This window comes from Coregonus clupeaformis, unplaced genomic scaffold (assembly GCF_020615455.1).
Source record: "Coregonus clupeaformis isolate EN_2021a unplaced genomic scaffold, ASM2061545v1 scaf0872, whole genome shotgun sequence".
NCBI classification, from domain to species: domain Eukaryota; kingdom Metazoa; phylum Chordata; class Actinopteri; order Salmoniformes; family Salmonidae; genus Coregonus; species Coregonus clupeaformis.
Window position 1 is genome coordinate 143,088 of NW_025534326.1, and position 21,489 is coordinate 164,576.

The 21,489-nt window shown below is 46.1% G+C and overlaps 1 protein-coding gene across 3 annotated transcripts; it reads left to right on the forward strand.

Annotated features, from left to right (window-relative positions):
- The first annotated feature begins 761 nt into the window (after positions 1-761).
- Positions 762-14,107, forward strand: LOC121560570 (beta-2-microglobulin). Of its 3 annotated transcripts, none has more exons than XM_041873513.2 (4): positions 762-917; positions 8,616-8,888; positions 10,495-10,531; positions 13,886-14,107. In XM_041873513.2, exons 1-3 carry the CDS (start codon positions 854-856, stop codon positions 10,506-10,508), a joined length of 351 nt encoding a protein of 116 aa, XP_041729447.1. In that variant the 5' UTR covers positions 762-853; the 3' UTR covers positions 10,509-10,531; positions 13,886-14,107. The 3 variants fall into 3 exon arrangements, with proteins under 3 accessions (XP_041729447.1, XP_041729449.1, XP_041729448.1); XM_041873515.2 differs by lacking the exons at positions 762-917; positions 13,886-14,107 and adding exons at positions 5,539-5,641; positions 13,491-13,558; XM_041873514.2 differs by lacking the exon at positions 762-917 and adding an exon at positions 5,540-5,641.
- The last annotated feature ends 7,382 nt before the right edge of the window (positions 14,108-21,489 follow it).

The following is a 21,489-nucleotide window of genomic DNA, read 5'->3' on the forward strand; positions in this document are numbered from 1 at the left end:
CTTGTTGTGACTGACTCGGTAATGTTCAAAAGTCATTTTTGAGAAGTTATTATGAGTAAATCATTCAATCAGGTAATGTACTTGTAATAAGCTACTCACATTGTCAAGGCAGGTAGGCAATGCATGCAGAGCTGTAGTCTACAGCATTATAATGGGTGATGATGCAATGTTGACATTTCAGATCATACATGTATACATTATTGCCATTATTTCTCTCAATGCAAAACATGTCCATTATTTTAACTGGTAAAGTGAAGATTACATCAACTTTGTAACTGACTATCCTGGTCATGGCTAGAAGGGATACAGCTTTTATCAAAGTCAGGTCAGCTTTTTTGTGTGCATTTTACTAACCCTTTTCCTAACCTTATCCAAATTCTCCTAACCTGCTATGTTAATTATCCTAACCTGCTGTGTAAATTCTCCTAACCTGCTACGAAAAGTCAATTCTGACGTTAATTTGACAAAAGCAGTGTCCTTTTTAGCCCTGTAACCTTTTTGGTCTCAGTTTAAGGATAGGCACAAAGTTAGCAGTGTGCTTATGGTTACGGTTTAAAATCAGATAAATTGTGGAAATGTGCGGGGTTTAGCCATAATTATGACTTTGTGGCTGTGTTAACTAGTGACGACCCTGGATCAACCTAGAGAAACATCGAGATGTGAAGCCTGCATAGCAACTGTGAAGTAGGATTTTCAATTGGTGCATCAATCGAAGGGGGGTGCGGCTTTACTATGTTTTAGGAAAACAGTAATTTTACTTTCACTTTCATCGACATCAGCTGCGAAGTCTGTTTTTGTTTGGCGCAGTTTTATATATATTTTTTACATTGGAAAGACTTTGGAAAAAGAAATCATGAAAACTGTTTTGTCCGTGGTCGCTTTCTGCGTCATCCTGGGGTTCATAAACGCAAAAGAATGTAAGTAGATAAAGTAAAGCGGATATCACTTTGTCGTCACGATTACTGATGACATTGTCTGTGTCACCCGTGCCGTTCGTGAAAACAATGATATATTTCCTTAACTGTGTTTTAAGTGAACAATAATAATAATATGCCATTTAGCAGACGTTTTTATCCAAAGCGACTTACAGTCATGCGTGCATATTTTTTTTTGTGTATGGGTGGTCCCGGGGATCGAACCCACTACCTTGGCGTTACAAGCGCTGTGCTCTACCAGCTGAGCTACAGAGGACCAATAAGCCTAGTATTAGGCAACTTTATTTTTATTTGATAAACTTTTCCCCCTGACAAACGCATTGAATAACACATTCATAAAAGGCAAAAAGTCTCAAAATAAATCATAAGGTTTTGAAGTGTGTTTTATATCTTGGAGATATAAGAGAGCTCAGGAAATATTTACTTTTTTGGGGACGTATTTAACCCCATGTTTTTGGCACAAAACTACCTCCATACTTCCATTTGTTTGTATGGGTTGAAGAGTCCCATGACACTTATGAGGGGTCATAGAGCATAACGTGTTGGTGAGAGTCTCCCCTTTCCACCGAGGGGTCGTAATAGTTTGTAGCCAAATGGTTCGGACACTACAGAGGGTTTCAGATTAACGATTGCGTAAATAGACTCTTAAGGATTTTAACCAGTTCGTTTGAAATCAATGAGATCAAGATCTTGAAAACTTCAACTACATTTACCTGAGCAGAGAGATGACTATTTTCCTTAGAGTAAGAATATGACATAAATTCTGTGATACACTGTGTGTATGTGTGTGTCTCTGTCTGCATACCTGCCTGACTGTGTGTGTCTCTGTCTGCATACCTGCCTGACTGTGTGTGTGTCTCTGTCTGCATACCTACCTGACTGTGTGTTTCTCTGTCTGCATACCTACCTGACTGTGTGTTTCTCTGTCTGCATACCTACCTGACTGTGTGTGTGTCTCTGTCTGCATACCTGCCTGACTGTGTGTTTCTCTGTCTGCATACCTACCTGACTGTGTGTTTCTCTGTCTGCATACCTACCTGACTGTGTGTGTTTCTCTGTCTGCATACCTACCCGACTATGTGTTTCTCTGTCTGCATACATACCTGACTGTGTGTTTCTCTGTCTGCATACCTGCCTGACTGTGTGTGTCTCTCTGTCTGCATACCTGCCTGACTGTGTGTGTCTCTGTCTGCATACCTGCCTGACTGTGTGTGTGTCTCTGTCTGCATACCTGCCTGACTGTGTGTGTCTCTGTCTGCATACCTGCCTGACTGTGTGTGTTTCTCTGTCTGCATACCTACCTGACTGTGTGTGTTTCTCTGTCTGCATACCTACCCGACTATGTGTTTCTCTGTCTGCATACATACCTGACTGTGTGTTTCTCTGTCTGCATACCTGCCTGACTGTGTGTGTCTCTCTGTCTGCATACCTGCCTGACTGTGTGTGTCTCTGTCTGCATACCTGCCTGACTGTGTGTGTGTCTCTGTCTGCATACCTGCCTGACTGTGTGTGTCTCTGTCTGCATACCTGCCTGACTGTGTGTGTTTCTCTGTCTGCATACCTGCCCGACTATGTGTTTCTCTGTCTGCATACCTGACTGTGTGTTTCTCTGTCTGCATACCTGCCTGACTGTGTGTGTGTTTCTCTGTCTGCATACCTAATTCCAGTCTGAGGTCCTGAGCGCTCTGGAGCAGGTTTTCATCAAGGATCTCTCTGTACTTTGCTCTGTTCATCTTTCTCTCGATCCTGACTAGTCTCCCAGTCCCTGCCGCTGAAAAACATCCCCACAGCATGATGCTGCTACCACCATGCTTCACCATAGGGATGGTGCCAGACTTCCTCCAGACGTGACGCTTGGCATTCAGGCCAAAGAGTTCAGTCTTGGTTTCATCAGACCAGAGAATCTTGTTTCTCATGGTCTGAGAGTCTTTAGGTGCCTTTTGGCAAACTCCAAGCAGGCTTTCATGTGCCTTTTACTGAGGAGTGGCTTCGATCTGGCCACTACCATAAAGGCCTGATTGGTGGAGTGCTGCAGAGATGGTTGTCCTTCTGGAATGTTCTCCTATCTCCACAGAGGAACTCTGGAGCTCTGTCAGAGTGACCATCGGGTTCTTGGTCACCTCCCTGACCAAGGCCCTTCTCCCCTGATTGCTCAGTTTGGCTGGGCGGCCAGCTCTAGGAAGAGTCTTGGCGGTTCCAAACTTATTTGATTTAAGAATGATGGAGGCCACTGTGTTCTTGGTGATCTTTTATTATGCTTTTTATTTTTATTTAGGGGGTAGAAGGGTTACTTTTATACTATCCCAGGTATTCCTTAAAGAGGTAGGGTTTCAAGTGTCTCCGGAAGGTGGTCAGTGACTCCGCTGTCCTGGCGTCGTGAGGGAGCTTGTTCCACCATTGGGGTGCCAGAGCAGCGAACAGTTTTGACTGGGCTGAGCGGGAACTGTGCTTCCGCAGAGGTAGGGGGACCAGCAGGCCAGAGGTGGAAGAACGCAATGCCCTCTTTTGGGTGTAGGGTCTGATCAGAGCCTGAAGGTAAGGAGGTGCCGTTCCCCTCACAGCTCCGTAGGCAAGCACCATGTTCTTGTAGCAGATGCGAGCTTCAACTGGAAGCCAGTGGTGTGTGCGGAGGAGCGGGGTGACGTGAGAGAACTTGGGAAGGTTGAACACCAGACGGGCTGCAGCGTTCTGGATGAGTTGTAGGGGTTTAATGGCACAGGCAGGGAGCCCAGCCAACAGCGAGTTGCAGTAATCCAGACGGGAGATGACAAGTGCCTGGATTAGGACCTGTGCCGCTTCCTGTATAAGGTAGGGTCGTACTCTGCGAATGTTGTAGAGCATGAACCTACAGGATCGGGTCACCGCTTTGATGTTAGCGGAGAACGACAGGGTGTTGTCCAGGGTCACGCCAAGGTTCTTTGCACTCTGGGAGGAGGACACAACGGAGTTGTCAACCGTGATGGCGAGATCATGGAGCGGGCAGTCCTTCCCCGGGAGGAAGAGTAGCTCCGTCTTGCCGAGGTTCAGCTTGAGGTGGTGATCCGACATCCACACTGATATGTCTGCCAGACATGCAGAGATGCGATTCGCCACCTGGTTATCAGAAGGGGGAAAGGAGAAAATTAATTGTGTGTCGTCTGCGTAGCAATGATAGGAGAGACCATGTGAGGATATGACAGAGCCAAGTGACTTGGTGTATAGAGAGAATAGGAGAGGGCCTAGAACTGAGCCCTGGGGGACACCAGTGGTGAGAGCATGTGGTGTGGAGACAGATTCTAGCCGCGCCACCTGGTAGGAGCGACCTGTCAGGTAGGACGCAATCCAAGAGTGAGCCGCGCCGGAGATGCCCAACTTGGAGAGGGTGGAGAGGAGGATCTGATGGTTCACAGTATCAAAGGCAGCAGGTCTAGAAGGATGAGAGCAGAGGAGAGAGTTAGCTTTAGCAGTGCGGAGAGCCTCCGTGACACAGAGAAGAGCAGTCTCAGTTGAATGACCAGTCTTGAAACCTGACTGGTTTGGATCAAGAAGGTAATTCTGAGAGAGATAGCAGGAGAGTTGGCTATAGACGGCACGCTCAAGAGTTTTGGAGAGAAAAGAAAGAAGGGATACTGGTCTGTAGTTGTTGACATCGGAGGGATCGGGTGTAGGTTTTTTGAGGAGGGGTGCAACTCTCGCTTTCTTGAAGATGGAAGGGACATAGCCAGCGGACAAGGATGAATTGATGAGCGAGGTGAGGTAAGGGAGAAAGTCTCCGGAAATGGTCTGGAGAAGAGAGGAGGGGATAGGGTCAAGCGGGCAGGTTGTTGGGCGGCCGGCCGTCACAAGTCGCAAGATTTCATCTGGAGAGAGAGGGGAGAAAGAAGTCAAAGGGTAGGGCAGTGTGAGCAGGACCAGCGGTGTCATTTGACTTAATAAATGATGATCGGATGTCGTCAACCTTCTTTTCAAAATGGTTGACGAAGTCATCCACAGAGAGGGAGGGGGAGGAGGAGGAGGATTCAGCAGGGAGGAGAAGGTGGCAAAGAGCTTCCTAGGGTTAGAGGGGTTATTACCCCAGCACAAGGTGCACCTGTGTAATGATCATGCTGTTTAATCAGCTTCTTGATATGCCACACCTTTCAGGTGGATAGATTATCTTGGCAAAGGAGAAATGCTCACTAACAGGGATGTAAACAAATTTGTGTACAACATTTGAGAGAAATAAGCTTTTTGTGCGTATGGAACATTTTCTGGGATCTTTTATTTCAGCTCATGAAACATGGAACCAACACTTTACATGTTACGTTTATATTTTTGTTCAGTGTACATACACCATACTTTATTATGGCTATACTGTACATGGCCTTTCACCATACTTTCTCTCAATGCATTACGTGTGCAACATTGTAACTGATAAAATGAAGACTGCATCAACTTTGTAACTGACTGCATCAGGCTTCCTAAAGAAACATCTAGAGAAGACGACATAGCAACTGTGAAGTAGGATTTTCAATTGGTGCATAAATCGAAGTGGGTGCGGCTTCACTGCGTCGCAGTAAAATATCTATTTTACTTTCAGTTTCATCTCACCGTTTGCGACTTGTCTGTTTTGGTGCAGTTTGATATATTTTTCAGCATTGGAAAGACTTGGGAAAAATAAATCATGAAAACGGTTTTGTTCGTAGTTGCTTTCTGCGTCGTGTTGGTGAACATAAACGCAAAAGAATGTAAGGAAAGTAAAACTATTGTCACGGTCGTCAATGAGCGAAGGAGACCAAAACGCAGCGCGTTGAACGAACATGACTTTATTTGAGAAAAGTACACGAACGACAAAAACAATAAACCAAGACGACTAGTGAAGTCCACAGTTACAAATACTGTACAGGAACAAAAACCCACAAAACAAAGGTGAAACCACACAGTTTAAATATGGCTCCCAATCAGAGATAACGAGCCGACAGCTGACACTCGTTACCTCCGATTGGGAGTCATATGACTTAAACAACACCAAAACCAAACATAGAAATGAACAACTAGATCCAACATAGAAATACACCCAAAATGAAAAATGAACAACCCTGGCTCAATAATAAAGTCCATGGAGCCAGAGTGTCACAGTACCCCCCCCTAAAGGTGCGAACTCCGCGCACCAGCATACCAGTCTAGGGAGGGTCTGGGTGGGCGTCTGTCCATGGTGGCGGCTCTGGCCCAGGTCGTGGTCCCCACCCCACCTTAGTCACTATCCGCTTCCGTAGCCCCCTCCACATGACCACCCCCCAACTGAACCCCACTGGATTAAGGGGCGGCACCGGACTAAGGGGCAGCACCGGACTAAGGGGCAGCACTGGGCTAAGGGACAGTACCTGACTAAATGGCGGATCCTGGATGGCTGGCTCTGGCGGATCCTGGCTGGACGGCTCTGGCGGATCCTGGCTGGCGGAAGGCTCTGGCTGATCCTGTCTGGCAGAAGGCTCTGGCTGATCCTGTCTGGCAGAAGGCTCTGGCTGATCCTGTCTGGCAGAAGGCTCTGGCTGATCCTGTCTGGCAGAAGGCTCTGGCTGATCCTGTCTGGCGGAAGGCTCTGGCTGATCCTGTCTGGCGGAAGGCTCTGGCTGATCCTGTCTGGCGGAAGGCTCTGGCTGCTCCTGTCTGGCGGAAGGCTCTGGCTGATCCTGTCTGGCGGAAGGCTCTGGCTGCTCCTGTCTGGCGGAGAGCTCTCGCGGCTCCGGTCTGGCGGACGGCTCTGAAGGCTCATGGCAGACGGGCGGCTTTGCAGGCTCAGCACAGACGGGCAGTTCCTGCGGCGCTTGGCAGACGGACAGTTCAGACGGCGTTGGGCAGACGGGCAGTTCAGGCGCCGTTGGGCAGACGGGCAGTTCAGACGGCGTTGGGCAGACGGACAGTTCAGGCGCCGTAGGGCAGGCGGCAGACTCTGGCCGTCTGAGGCGCATCGTAGGCCTGGTGCGTGGTGCCGAACTGGAGGTACCGGGCTGAGGACACGCATCACAGGGCTAGTGCGGGGAGAAGCAACAGGGCATGCTGGACCCTGGGGACGCACATAAGGCCTAGTGCGGAGAGCAGCAACAGGGCATGCTGGACCCTGGGGGACGCACATAAGGCCTAGTGCGGAGAGCAGCAACAGGCCGGGCTGGGCTGGCGACGCGCACCGTATCCCTGGTGCGGGTGGCCGGAACAGGCCGGGCCGGGCTGGCGAAGCGCACCGTATCCCTGGTGCGTGGAGTAGGAACAGGCCGGGCTGGGCTGGCGACGCGCACCGTATCCCTGGTGCGAGTGGCCGGAACAGGCCGGGCCGGGATGGCGAAGCGCACCATATCCCTGGTGCGTGGAGCAGGAACAGGCCGGGCTGGGCTGGCGACGCGCACCGTATCCCTGGTGCGAGTGGCCGGAACAGGCCGAGCCGGGCTGGCGTAGCGCACCGTATCCTTGGTGCGAGTGGCCGGAACAGGCCGGGCCGGGCTGGAGACGCGCACCGTACACTTGGTGCGAGGGGGTCGTAACAGGCCGGACCGCACTGGAGGCACACACCACTGGCTCTACCCCGGGAACTGGAACGGGCCGGACCGGACTGGTAATACACCCCAGTACCCCTGGGCCGTGCCTCTACATCTCCTTTCCCTACTTTGGCCAGTGACCCCGTGAACCTGGTTGCCCTTTGAATTCGCCCCCTTCTCTGCCTCCGTCAGCCCTGTGACAGCCTCCTGCTGCCCAGCCGCCCAAGCCATGTGCCCCCCCCAAAAAACTTTTTGGGGTTGCCTCTCGTCCTTCCGACAATGGCCCTGCCGATGCCGTTGCTCCTCTCCTGCCAGGTTCTCCCCCTTCATCGCCCTCCGGTACCGGACGGCCTCCTCCTGCGTAATATGTCCCCAGCCGAGGAGGACATCCACCAGCGTTCTCTCCTTACCCGGCGCTTCCTCCCATGTCCAGCTGTCTTGCTCCTGGACGCGCTGCTTGGTCCTTTTAAGGTGGGTTTTTCTGTCACGGTCGTCAATGAGCGAAGGAGACCAAAACGCAGCGCGTTGAACGAACATGACTTTATTTGAGAAAAGTACACGAACGACAAAAACAATAAACCAAGACGACTAGTGAAGTCCACAGTTACAAATACTGTACAGGAACAAAAACCCACAAAACAAAGGTGAAACCACACAGTTTAAATATGGCTCCCAATCAGAGATAACGAGCCGACAGCTGACACTCGTTACCTCCGATTGGGAGTCATATGACTTAAACAACACCAAAACCAAACATAGAAATGAACAACTAGATCCAACATAGAAATACACCCAAAATGAAAAATGAACAACCCTGGCTCAATAATAAAGTCCATGGAGCCAGAGTGTCACAACTATGACTTGGTCTTTATGATTAATTCGCCTGTTGATGGGATTGTCTTGTGTACGAACTTCATTTGAAAGGCCTCACCCACGACGTTCGTGAAAACAATTATATATTTCCTTAACTTATGTCTTAAGTCGACAGCAAATTTGTACTTTACATGGGTTACGCTTTTAAGCAAATGTAAATTGAGCAGAGACTATTTTATTTTTATAGTGAGAATAAGAATCAACTTTTGTGATACTGTGTGTGTGTGTGTGTGTGTGTGTGTGTGTGTCTCTGTCTGCATACCTACCTGACTACCTGACTGCCTGACTGTGTACCATTCCCTCCTCCCTCCTGTAGCTCCCCCCAAGGTGCAGGTGTACAGCCGTAACCCAGGGGATTATGGGAAGGACAACACCCTGATCTGTCACGTGAGTGGCTTCCACCCCCCTGACATCAGCATCCAGCTCCTGCAGAACGGCGAGGAGATCCCCGACGCCAAGCAGACAGACCTGGCCTTCGAACAGGGCTGGCAGTTCCACCTCACCAAGAGTGTTGCCTTCACACCAGCCAGCGGAGAGGAGTACTCCTGCAGAGTCCGCCACCTGAAGAATCTGAAGACCTACACCTGGGGTGAGTTACTAGTATAGTTAGTAGTTAGAGGAGTACACCTGGGGTGAGTTACTAGTATAGTTAGTAGTTAGAGGAGTACACCTGGGGGTGAGTTACTAGTATAGTTAGTAGTTAGAGGAGTACACCTGGGGTGAGTTACTAGTATAGTTAGTTAGAGGAGTACACCTGGGGTGAGTTACTAGTATAGTTAGTAGTTAGAGGAGTACACCTGGGGGTGAGTTACTAGTATAGTTAGTAGTTAGAGGAGTACACCTGGGGTGAGTTACTAGTATAGTTAGTAGTTAGAGGAGTACACCTGGGGTGAGTTACTAGTATAGTTAGTAGTTAGAGGAGTACACCTGGGGTGAGTTACTAGTATAGTTAGTTAGAGGAGTACACCTGGGGTGAGTTACTAGTATAGTTAGTAGTTAGAGGAGTACACCTGGGGTGAGTTACTAGTATAGTTAGTAGTTATAGGAGTACACCTGGGGTGAGTTACTAGTATAGTTAGTAGTTAGAGGAGTACACCTGGGGTGAGTTACTAGTATAGTTAGTAGTTAGAGGAGTACACCTGGGGTGAGTTACTAGTATAGTTAGTAGTTAGAGGAGTACACCTGGGGTGAGTTACTAGTATAGTTAGTAGTTAGAGGAGTACACCTGGGGTGTGTTACTAGTATAGTTAAGCAATAAGGCACCTCAGGGGTTTGTGGTATATGGCCAATATATCACGGCTAAGGGTTGTTTGTTGTGTTGTGCCTGGATACAGCCCTTAGCCGTGGTATATTGGCCATATCCCACAAACCCCCGAGGTGCCTTATTGCTATTATAAACTGGTTACTAACGTAATCAGAGAATTACAAATAAATGTTTTGTCATACCCGTGGTATACGGTCTGATATACCATGATGGCTGTAAGCCAATCAGCATTCAGGGCTCGAACCACCCAGTTTAGACCGTATACCATGGGTATGACAAAACATATTTTTTCTCTGTTCTAATTACATTGGTAACCAGTTTATAATAGCAATAAGGCACCTCTGGGGTTTGTGGTATATGGGCAATTTACCACGGCTAAGGGCTGTGTCCAGGCACTCTGCGTTGCGTCGTGCTTAAGAACAGCCCTTAGCAGTGGTATATTGGCCATATACCACATCCCCTCGTGCCTTATTTCTTAAATATACCACGTCTGTCACCCAGTTTATAATTAGTATTTAGTAGCAGTTAGTAGTTAGTGTACACCTGCAGAGTCCCTCACCTGAAGAACCTCAAGACCAAACCTGGGGTGAGCGCGCACACACACACACTGCTACGTTCCAAACCTGGGGTGAGCGCGCACACACACACACTGCTACGTTCCAAACCTGGGGTGAGCGCGCACACACACACACTGCTACGTTCCCTCTTTCAGAATCTGACTTCAGTGTGTGTGTGTGTGTGTGAGTGTGTGTGTGAGTGAGTGTGTGTGTGTGTGTGTGTGTGTGTGTGTGTGTGTGTGTGTGTGTGTGTGTGTGTGTGTGTGTGTGTGTGTGTGTGTGAGTGTGTGAGTGAGAGTTAATCATAATATATATATATATATATAGAAGTGCCCTTGACTGACAGAAAGCAACCTTTCCTATTTCCTCTACAGAACCAGATATGTGAGGCTTCGGTGCTCATCCCTGCAGGTGTGTATGTCTGATCATTTCATTTGTAGAGAAACAGTCTATTTATATGGCAGTTCTTTAGCTTTGGTTACTAACCACTGATGGTTTTTATTGTACTACTGTATAGAGAACTGCATAGGGCTGGGTGATATGATAGGGCTGGGCGGTATGATAGGGCTGGGTGATATGACAGGGCTGGGTGATATGATAGGGCTGGGCGATATGATAGGGCTGGGTGATAAGATAGGGCTGGGCGATAAGATAGGGCTGGGCGATATGACAGGGCTGGGTGATATGACAGGGCTGGGTGATATGATAGGGCTGGGTGATATGATAGGGCTGGGTGATATGATAGGGCTGGGTGATATGATAGGGCTGGGTGATATGATAGGGCTGGGTGATATGATAGGGCTGGGCAATATGACAGGGCTGGGTGATATGATAGGGCTGGGTGATATGATAGGGCTGGGTGATATGATAGGGCTGGGCAATATGACAGGGCTGGGTGATATGACAGGGCTGGGTGATATGACAGGGCTGGGTGATATGATAGGGCTGGGTGATATGATAGGGCTGGGTGATATGATAGGGCTGGGTGATATGATAGGGCTGGGTGATATGACAGGGCTGGGTGATATGATAGGGCTGGGTGATATGATAGGGCTGGGTGATATGATAGGGCTGGGCAATATGACAGGGCTGGGTGATATGATAGGGCTGGGTGATATGATAGGGCTGGGTGATATGGTAGGGCTGGGTGATATGATTGGGCTGGGCGATATGATAGGGCTGGGCGATATGATTGGGCTGGGCGATATGATAGGGCTGGGCGATATGATAGGGCTGGGCGATAAGATAGGGCTGGGTGATATGGTAGGGCTGGGTGATAAGATAGGGCTGGGTGATATGGTAGGGATGGGTGATATGGCCAAAATATCATATCACAGTATTGTTGACGGTATTTGATGTTTTCTAATAATACAAGTTCTAAATGTGCTTCGTGAGTAGTGTAGTGATGAGCGCGGTTATTTTAACAATAAATTAAATGATCCATGTTACATTGTTACACACAAGGATATACCATAACATTTGAAATGCTTAATTTAATAAAACATCAAACTTTAGAATGCAGTGTTTATGTACGGCGCATTGAGCTACTGCTGCTTCAGACGTCACGTGGCTTTGACAGAACGTTGTTTACAGTTGGGCCACTTTAAATGGAGCCTACAGTTCTGAGGACATAGTCATTGTTATATCTTCAAGCTCATTTGTCTCTCATGGGATGTGGGTTCATTTTACATGAAAAGGCATTTTACTATCATAGCGCTTAATGGCCCTCCGGTCAACCCTGACAATGGTGTGCTATCTTCCCCACTTCAAATAGCGGTTAGTCTACAGACCACAACACTGACACAGATCAATGCAAAACACTCACCAGAAAACGTATTTTGAAACAGAATCAGTTCTATGACATCTCTTTCACTGTTGCTGTTAGCCTAGGTTACTGTTAGCCTAAACACTGTTGCTGTTAGCCTAGGCTACTGTTAGCCTAAACACTGTTGTTGTTAGCCGGGCTACTGTTAGCCTAAACACTGTTGCTGTAAGCCAGGCTACTGTTAGCCTAAACACTGTTGTTGTTAGCCAGGCTACTGTTAGCCTAAACACTGTTGCTGTTAGCCAGGCTACTGTTAGCCTAAACACTGTTGCTGTTAGCCGGGCTACTGTTAGCCTAAACACTGTTGTTGTTAGCCTAGGCTACTGTTAGCCAAAACACTGTTGCTGTTAGCCAGGCTACTGTTAGCCTAAACACTGTTGCTGTTAGCCGGGCTACTGTTAGCCTAAACACTGTTGCTGTTAGCCGGGCTACTGTTAGCCTAAACACTGTTGCTTTTAGCCGGGCTACTGTTAGCCTAAACACTGTTGCTCTTAGCCAGGCTACTGTTAGCCTAAACACTGTTGCTGTTAGCCAGGCTACTGTTAGCCTAAACACTGTTGCTGTTAGCCAGGCTACTGTTAGCCTAAACACTGTTGCTGTTAGCCAGGCTACTGTTAGCCTAAACACTGTTGTTGTTAGCCGGGCTACTGTTAGCCAAAACACTGTTGCTGTTAGCCAGGCTACTGTTAGACAAAACACTGTTGCTGTTAGCCAGGCTACTGTTAGCCAAAAACACATATCTGAATAGCACCCTAACAACCACTATCTGGACAGCTGAAAAAAATGCATGATATTATTTGAATAGTGAAATCATTTCAAATGCCCATCCCTAGGGAGGCAACACATACATTCTAAGTGATTTCAATGGGTTTTTCTCCATTCTGATTGGTTTATACTGTTCAATAAAACTTCAACCAAAAATAACCATCTTCAGTACGTTCATACATTTCTGCATTTCCTCATTTGAGATAATTTCCACACTGCCACGTAGGGCTGCAAGATATGGGCAAACAATCGCAGCCTTATTTTTTACCAAATATTGCGATTTAGATCAAAACACCTGGGTGAACTGTTGGAATCATGGAAATAGAATGATTCTTCTAATTCTGTAGTTAGAATATAATAGTGGGCACTTTGAATACAGTGTTGTTTGACAGGGTAGGAACCAAAGTGTTGGTCAGTGTTTTCAGGCGGCACCCTATAATCTTTGGCTACATGAAATGTTTTCTCTTTACTTCACGTAGCTAACATATTCATGCTTTGCGTAATTCCTCTTTGATTTAGAAGATACTGTTGCACAAACAACATGCTGATTTAGGTCAACACCTTCACTGGTACCAGCCTGTATTAGCTAGCTACGTTTGGCCTGACGTTTAGCCAACTAGCGATTAGCGGCTAACAATTTATTTTAGCCACAATTTTCTAAGAAAAGACAAAACTAGCCGTTTGCAAACAGTAAGATACACAAACTAATAGTGGAATTATACAACAGCCAGCATAGTTGTCATCGAATTCTTGTTGCAATGTGCTGTATTGACCATGCAGTCTGAACGCAAGACGAGGGAAGTGGTCTCCTCCTGGTCGAGCAACAACTGCGCTACTTGAGTGACAGGGGGCGGGGCTAGATCTGTGTGGAGAGAGCGGGAGAGGAGAGAGACGACTCAAGTAGCGGAGGAAAGTATAAAAACGGACGTTACACACGGCGGAATAGCGTATCAATTTAACAAACCTAACGTTGAAATACCGTTATAGAAGGTAACGTAAAAACCCAAACCGGTCTGTGCATCAATACCGGTATATAGTCAAATATGATATACCGCCCAGGCCGAGTACTGCATACTGTATATGTAAGATTTAATGAAGTAAGCATGAACCATTGTGGAAATGAAATGTGGATGAGATGAATGACCTCTTGTTGTTGTTGTTGTTGACAACCACAGAATCCACCAGCCTCCGAGAATCTCCACTCCAGATGCTGTCTATATTCCTGGGAATCTTCACAACACTGTCCTATCAAAACTCATCTTCACATCACTGTCCTATCAAAACTCCTCTTCACATCACTGTCCTATCAAAATTCTGCAGGTGAAATCTGTGATGACTCCGTCTCTGCACATTGCGACTTGTCATTGATATTGAACATAAATTGTATTTTATTTGAACAGTGCTTGATTTGTGTGGTATTTGATGTGTGTAAGTAATGAAGCTCATATCTGTGGGATTGTAAATCTGCACCAGAGGAGAACAACCTAATTGCAGCCAGGCTTGTCATTTGTCAGCCAATACAGTAGGCCCAGGCTATGTTGTCTTTTCTCTTAGATATGATCAGGAAATAAGCAAAACTGATCAATCCAGATGTGATTGATGAGAAGAAATGTTGAACTTTTTTAAATCTATTTTTTTTTTTAAATCGCTTAGATTATCAAGTGCATTCTCTTTTGGTTTTTAAAAACACATCACCAAAATAAATAAAGTCTGACTTAATGGTCGTTGAACTACTTGTCATTAATAACAATAATTTCCTGTTCTATTCTTGTCTAAAAAAAGCGACATGATATTTGTATGCATTATATTTCATACTATTCTGTTAATTTATCACTTTACTGAAACTAGATTATGTAAAAGTCATGTACCACTGTCTCACCCTGTACTGTTTGGAGCAGACCATCCAATCTAACGTTGAAGAGAGGGTTGCCTCTTCTGCTGTAGGTTGAGGGCTAAATCACCATAGAAATATTTCTATATAAATCACAAGCTCTACAGCCAGGACATTAGATCACGTGACGGATTCACGTTATTTCTCTCTCCTCAAGTTCCATGGTCTGTGCCGGTTAAATGATCAGACACACCGTTGTGTGGTCCACTTGCAATAAGAAGCAATAAGCAAGCTGTAATTGTCGACATATTTATTGATTAGTCTGTCACTGGTTTTATGCATGGTTGTTTTCATTTCATGACTTTGTAACAATTTCTAAATGATACAGTGTGCCAATGTAATAACAGTTACCACCTTGTACTCATGATGAACCTTTACAAGCTGTCAAACCAAGAAAGCAAAATGACGGGTCCATTAAGTAATATAATAATATGCCATTTAGCAGATGCTTTTATCCAAAGAGACTTACAGTCATACATGCATAACATAAAAAATAAAAAAAATTTAACTTATGGGTGGTCCCGGGAATCGAACCGACTCAACTGATGAGTTGGTCGAGCAACTACAAAGAAGAGTACAAAAGTATTGAGCTATTACTCTATTCAACATGATCTATTGAGACAAGTTAAAGCAAAGACAAGTGATGAAAACTGAATCAAGTCATCAAAATGTAGAACACAATAAAACAATAGTTTGATTGTTGCAATCTGATCCAGGTAGTTGTCTTCATCTATTTATTTACTGAAACGTTTATTTTTGCAGGGAAGACCCACTGAGACCAAAGTCTATTTTTTCAAAGAAAGCCCTGCTTCACAGAATTGCAGAGGACATAATAAGGAACCAGTGATGAGAATTACAGCAGACCATGGAGAAATAAAACAATACAAAATGTTTAAAAAAACATGTACATTTGTCTGAGAACAGGTCATCTATCAATACCCTAAAATGCCCGAAAGGCACTAGTGCAATGGTTGAACATAAATACTGACAACCACTGGGTGGCATTGTTGTGTTGTTCCCAGGACTTAACTGTATTTGCAACAATCTCCTAGGACTCATCCATAGGCTCATCACCATCTGTCTTGAAAAGAGCTTCAAACAGGAAGAGGTTGTTCTGTGCCTCTTCATGAACTCTTTTCAAAACTGCCTGATTGTTGTCCTCCTTCAAACGGATGACAAAGTTCTGTAAGATGGTGAGCAGTGGGAGGGCGTACTCTAGAACACTCTCTGTGATCTGTGTTCGCTTATCCTTATAGGCAAAGCCACCAGTATGCATGCCGAACACTCGACCAAGGTAATCAAAGACTGGAGAGCCAGAAGATCCATGGAAGAAGGAGGTGTTATAGGTCACAAAGTCGTCCTTCTCCTGCATCACCTCATCATAGCGCTTTTTTTATTTCATCATTTATTGTGACGATTGCATGTCAATTTTCCCGTTTATATTTATTTGCAGCCTCCTCTCTTATCTCCCTGCCAATGATGGAGGTGGGTTCCATTTGTTTTGGTAGTCCACTTGGGTGTCCAATGAGGCAGGCCCCACCGCCAAAGTTGTGCTTATTTGGACAACAGTTCTAGAACCATGAAAGGGCTTTTAGATGTTTTATTCTTCTTCAGTGTCTTATAAGAGAACATTATAGTGTTTCTATGCAAAAGGAAACATGCTTTCTTTGACCGTGGAAAGATCTAGTATCTCCTATACGTATTCCAAAGGACTTGACTTTGCAATGGGACCATGGAAGACTATCAGCCTGTGGATGATGTGTTTTATAAAAGGCTTTAATAAAATAATACTCTGGATCCATGCATGTGTATGTCTGTTTACCTCAAGCCATGAAATGGAGGAAGAACCTTGGATAAGACATAGGCGCCTTTGAACAGTGATACAATTCAGATAGTGGAATCAGTGACTTCTGCTGGTCGAAATATGACATTGCAGGATGTTGATGAATCAAGGGGAGACTGACTGGCTGGCTGCTGAAGGATGGATGGAAGAACGAAGACAATGGAATCAACTTCCACATTGTTCTCTTCATAACTTATCACTCTTTGGTCTACAAACACATCAAGTATCTACTCTTAAATGTGGGCTGGGTTTTCACTTTTGGAAATGGATGGACACTGTTTCAGGAATAACCTTCAAGTCACATATCTTAGATGCAATCTGAGACTTACTGAACCAGTTGGCTTAATTGTAAAACAAGAACCATTACTGACCACCTACTTCTGTCTTGGACTACTAGGTGAAACAGCCATTTTGTTTAGAAGGAACAACATTACAATGTGTTGGACTGCTAGGTGAAACAGCCATTCTGTTTAGAAGGAGCAACATTACAATGTGTTGGACTGCTAGATGAAACAGCCATTCTGTTTAGAAGGAACAACATTACAATGTGTTGGACTACTAGGTGAAACAGCCATTTTGTATAGAAGGAGCAACATTACAATGTGTTGGACTACTAGGTGAAGCAGCCATTTTGTTTAGAAGGAGCAACATTACAATGTGTTGGACTACTAGGTGAAACAGCCATTTTGTTTAGAAGGAGCAACATTACAATGTGTTAGATATCAGGATCTCCAAGGTGTCTTTCATCTGAGCTTTACTGTATGACTCCAAAGGCTTTTATGATGGTTTATAGTTTTTAGCTAAATTCATGCATTCAATTATGTTGTTTTTTTTCCTTCTGAAAGGAATGTTGTCCAGGGCCTCCACTGCCACCCTCTTGTTGCCCCTGCCGCTTCTCTCTTCCTGGTCGTACATGGGGCACATGTAGGCGGTGCGCCTCAGGGCGCAAATGTCCACCTCGTCCTCGTCGTCCCACGGCTGGTAGGGCCGCTGGGAGGGAACGGCCGACTTGACCAGACGGGGCCTCATCATCGCCATCTCTAGGTCACGGAGGATATGCCTCAGGCCCAGGCTAGACCTCTGGACTCTGACTCCTTTCATTTACATTACATTAGGTTAGATTCATTTATAAATAATTCATTTATGAATGGTTATTTATCATCTTCCTGGTTGTACATCAGCTAAAAACATACATTATACAATATTGACAATACATTCAATAGGAAAAATGTGTCATTGCACAAGGAGAAGTGCTAACCTTTCTTGCCCTTCTTCTTGGTGCTCTCATCCCAGGTGTTGGCACTGACCAGGGACATGTTGCCCTGGCCCAGGAGGGGAAGCAGTTTGGGCCGGGGGCCACCGGGGGTTTGGGGACCATCTTTGGAAGAGGAGCATCCCTCTGGGCTCTCCTGGCCAGCAGGGGTCCTGTCCGGACGAAGGCCTCAGGCCTGGTGATGTCCCTGGGGGGCTGGTTGTACTTCTGGCAGCCTCCTCTGGCTGGGCAGCCTCCGGCATGGAGAGAAAAAAACACATTGAAAAAATGACAGTGTTGTTCTTGGGTACTGACTCATAAAAGTAAGAATGAACAGATTGGATATCATCATCAGTGGAGGAAAAATAAGAATGCCCCACATTGCCCTCCTCAGAACGGAGGCTTTCTAGTTTTCCTGAGACCTGCCAGTCTGTCCACATCCAGGGCTCTGTCGCTGCACAGCCTCACTACAGTCAAAGCTCATGTGAGCCCAGAGAAAAGCACTTGAAGCACAGCTGGTGCATCTGACAGTGAGCTTTGGTCCAGTGATTAGTGCTTCCACAGACAGCGCACTCACGCTGATGTTTGTGGAACTGTTTACAGGGCCCTCTGTTTCACAGACTAGAGTATTGCTGACCAGAGCCTTCTCTAACAAAGTCAAAACGTTCATTAATGTCCCACCCTCAGATACAGATGGTGCCTGGTCTGGTTCACGGCCACATTGAGAAAAAGATGACACATTAGGTCTTTTCACAGGACCCACTCCCTCCTGAGGGCAGTCAAAAACGGCAGCCACCTGCTGTGAAAGTTGTGTTCTACATGCTTTACCTTCCCTTAACAGTTCATCCAACCGATCCTGTACCTCACTGGCTGTCCAGTCACCAATGGGTTTGCTCTTGAACACTTGGGCCAACTCTTTTATCAGGACAGTTGGGTACAAAACATGACTGCCAACTCTGAGCACTGATTGGGTAAGGTCCTGCCCTCACTCACAAGGTACTGTTCGGCTGCCTCTGCAGCTTTGTTAAGCCTAATCCAGAAATCTATTGGACCCTCATTAGCATATGGTTTGATTGAATAGAAATCAGCTAATGGCATACCTGAGCAGACAGTATCCCCAAAGTGTTGCTTGAAAACACTGAACACCGCCTTAACATCTGTGACAACAAGGTTGTTACGCTTCCAGACTTTGGTCACATCCGTGCCCTCCCCATGAGCCTAGACATCACCTCCCCAACATTCCCAGACCCAGTGTAACCCCCTCTTCTCTAGGTAGACTTCCATTAACTCCTCCTACTCCAGGACAGAGTACTTATCTGAGCCATCACCCCTAAAAAGAGGTGGAGCACTAACATCTGACTTCACAATCAGATTCAGCTTGGACGCATCAATAAAGGTTGACCCACACTGCTCAGGCAGGGGAAACTGCTGGGGTTGGTGAGGGGGACGGGCAGGAGAAAGACTTGAAACCCCAGGCTGCAGTAAACTCGCTCTGATAGATTCTCCTATCTCTGAACCAATCTGCTTAATAAGGTCACTAAGCTGACTCGGAGGCGTTCCATTATAAATAAATAATTGGTCATTTAGCAGACGCTCTTATCCAGAGCGACTTACAGGAGCAATTAGGGTTAAGTGCCTTGCTCAAGGGCACATCGACAGATTTTTCACCTAGTCGGCTCGGGGATTAGAACCAGCGACCTTCGGTTACTGGCACAACGCTCTTAACCACTAAGCTACCTGCCACCCTATTATCACCGAGTACTGTGGATGATGGTACATCAAAAGACAGAGGTGGGATACCTGGTCAGGTGGAACAAACAGCCTACCCCTCCCAGTGCTTGCAAACTCAGGACTAGCAAACGCTCTACTTCCAGGAGCTGACTGTACAATTGGTGTGAATGGAAGGACACCCCCCCTCTACCACACTAAAACCCCCAGCATAACACGGTGCATTTAGTGCATTCAAATACCAAAAAAATAAATGCATTAAACAAATTCATCCAAAACATACAAATAAGCACGAATACCTGTATCTAATGAATATGCTACATTTCACTGTTTACAGTATATATTCACTTACAGTAAACCATCAACAAATTCACATGCGCAGGTCGCACCTCATCCACATGCACAGCTCCGGCGGTCGGCTTGAGCTGACCAGTCGGCAGGTCACGTAATTAGGACACTGCCACAACTGGAATTCTGATGGTTGGATCATTTTTATTCGACCTGCACACGAAGAGACAACACACAATATGTTAGGTCTTGGTGCAGCCACAGCTCTCGGGCACCTTGCTAGTTGAAGGTCAGGCAAAAGAGAACAGGTGCTGCATGCACACATTCAGTGCCTAACAACACACTATACAATACAAGTAAAATGATATACAACATAATTCTGACAAATTAAAAGACATACCTGCACACGAAGAGACAACACACAATAGGTTAGCCCTTGGTGCAGCCACAGCTCTCGGGCACCTGCATGAGCACATAAAACTCACTCAAACACTGCCCCAAATACTCCCGAGTTACAATAGGTACCCTAATTAGCGAGCTCGGCAGGGGCGGTGTGTTCAATAGGGCGATATGGGCGACGCACTGCCAAACGGGAAAAGGAAGGGATTTTTTTTCTAATCAATTATATCACGGCAACAGTAGTTATCAGTGTTCTAATCTGATCTGACTGCCACTAAATGTCAAATCAGGCTAAAGTCGTGCTTCAAATGGCCCCGCCCGTTTTTGGGGCGATTTCAGTCATGTTGAAAATCGCCCAGAAGTCTGTCATAGACTCCCATGTAAAATCTATTTTTTTCAAATTTCAAAGCTTTCAATACAATCTCTATGGTGTCTGTGGGCTTGCACTACGCGCTTTCGTCATACGTGACGTAACCATGAACGTAACTAAGAAAATAGCGGCTAGCAGCGTCTCTGTTGCGACCTGCAGTGTGGCGTTATCTTATGTTTTTAATTTGTACACTTAGTGGCGTTATTTTATGTTTTTAATTTGTACACTTAGTTTACAAACATTCTGCCAACCATGGATTTCCAGTGGTGGGTTTTGGACTGATCTTGTTGATCGTGTACATACCCGCTACTGAACGGACTAAATAATGAAAACGCTGCTGGCAGCGGAATCCAATACAGCTGGGAGACTTGGCTGGATGACAGAGTCCCGGACAGAGAAGTGGAGCCGGCCGGCTTCACCCTGGTCAGAGCGGACCGCGATCTGACACAGTCACAGGGAAAATCGATCCTGGTAAGAGAGCGACTCTGTACCCCCGACATTGAACTGCTTTCTGTGTCACTGCGACCTTACTATCTGCCCCGTGAGTTCCCCCAATTGTTTGTTACCGTTGTGTACTGTTGATAATCACAAGTTTACTGGAGAACTGAGACCAAGTAGAGACTTTGGACAGGGTGGATATGGTATAATAAAGGCAGTTTATTCAGAGGTAAAGATATCTGGAATCGCGTGCACGGACTCGTTCATCAAACTCTTAGGGAGCTATCTGAAGAGAGCCCCGAAAACATTGTGTGCAGACATTTTATACAATAAATGATGTAGGTTGAATCTAGTAGTTCTGATCTTCTGATTGGTCCTGATGAGTTGAGCGAGGTCCCCTCCACTGTTGCATTGGCTCTGAGTCGGGTTCTCTGTCTTCAAATGTTCAGCCTAAAGAGAGGGGATTTTTGTGTGTGTGTGTGTGTGTGTGTTTAACAGTGATGAGTGTGTGTGTGTGTGTGTTATCAGTGATGATGTGTGTGTGTGTGTGTGTGTGTGTGTGTGTGTCCT

What these genes read in the sequence shown, in the direction of transcription:
- LOC121560570 (XM_041873513.2), top strand. Translation starts at nt 854, where the DNA reads ATGAAAACTGTTTTGTCCGTGGTCGCTTTCTGCGTCATCCTGGGGTTC. An exon ending in GTTCATAAACGCAAAAGAAT is followed by an intron (nt 918 to 8,615) that starts GTAAGTAGATAA and finishes TCCCTCCTGTAG; the next exon opens with CTCCCCCCAAGGTGCAGGTG.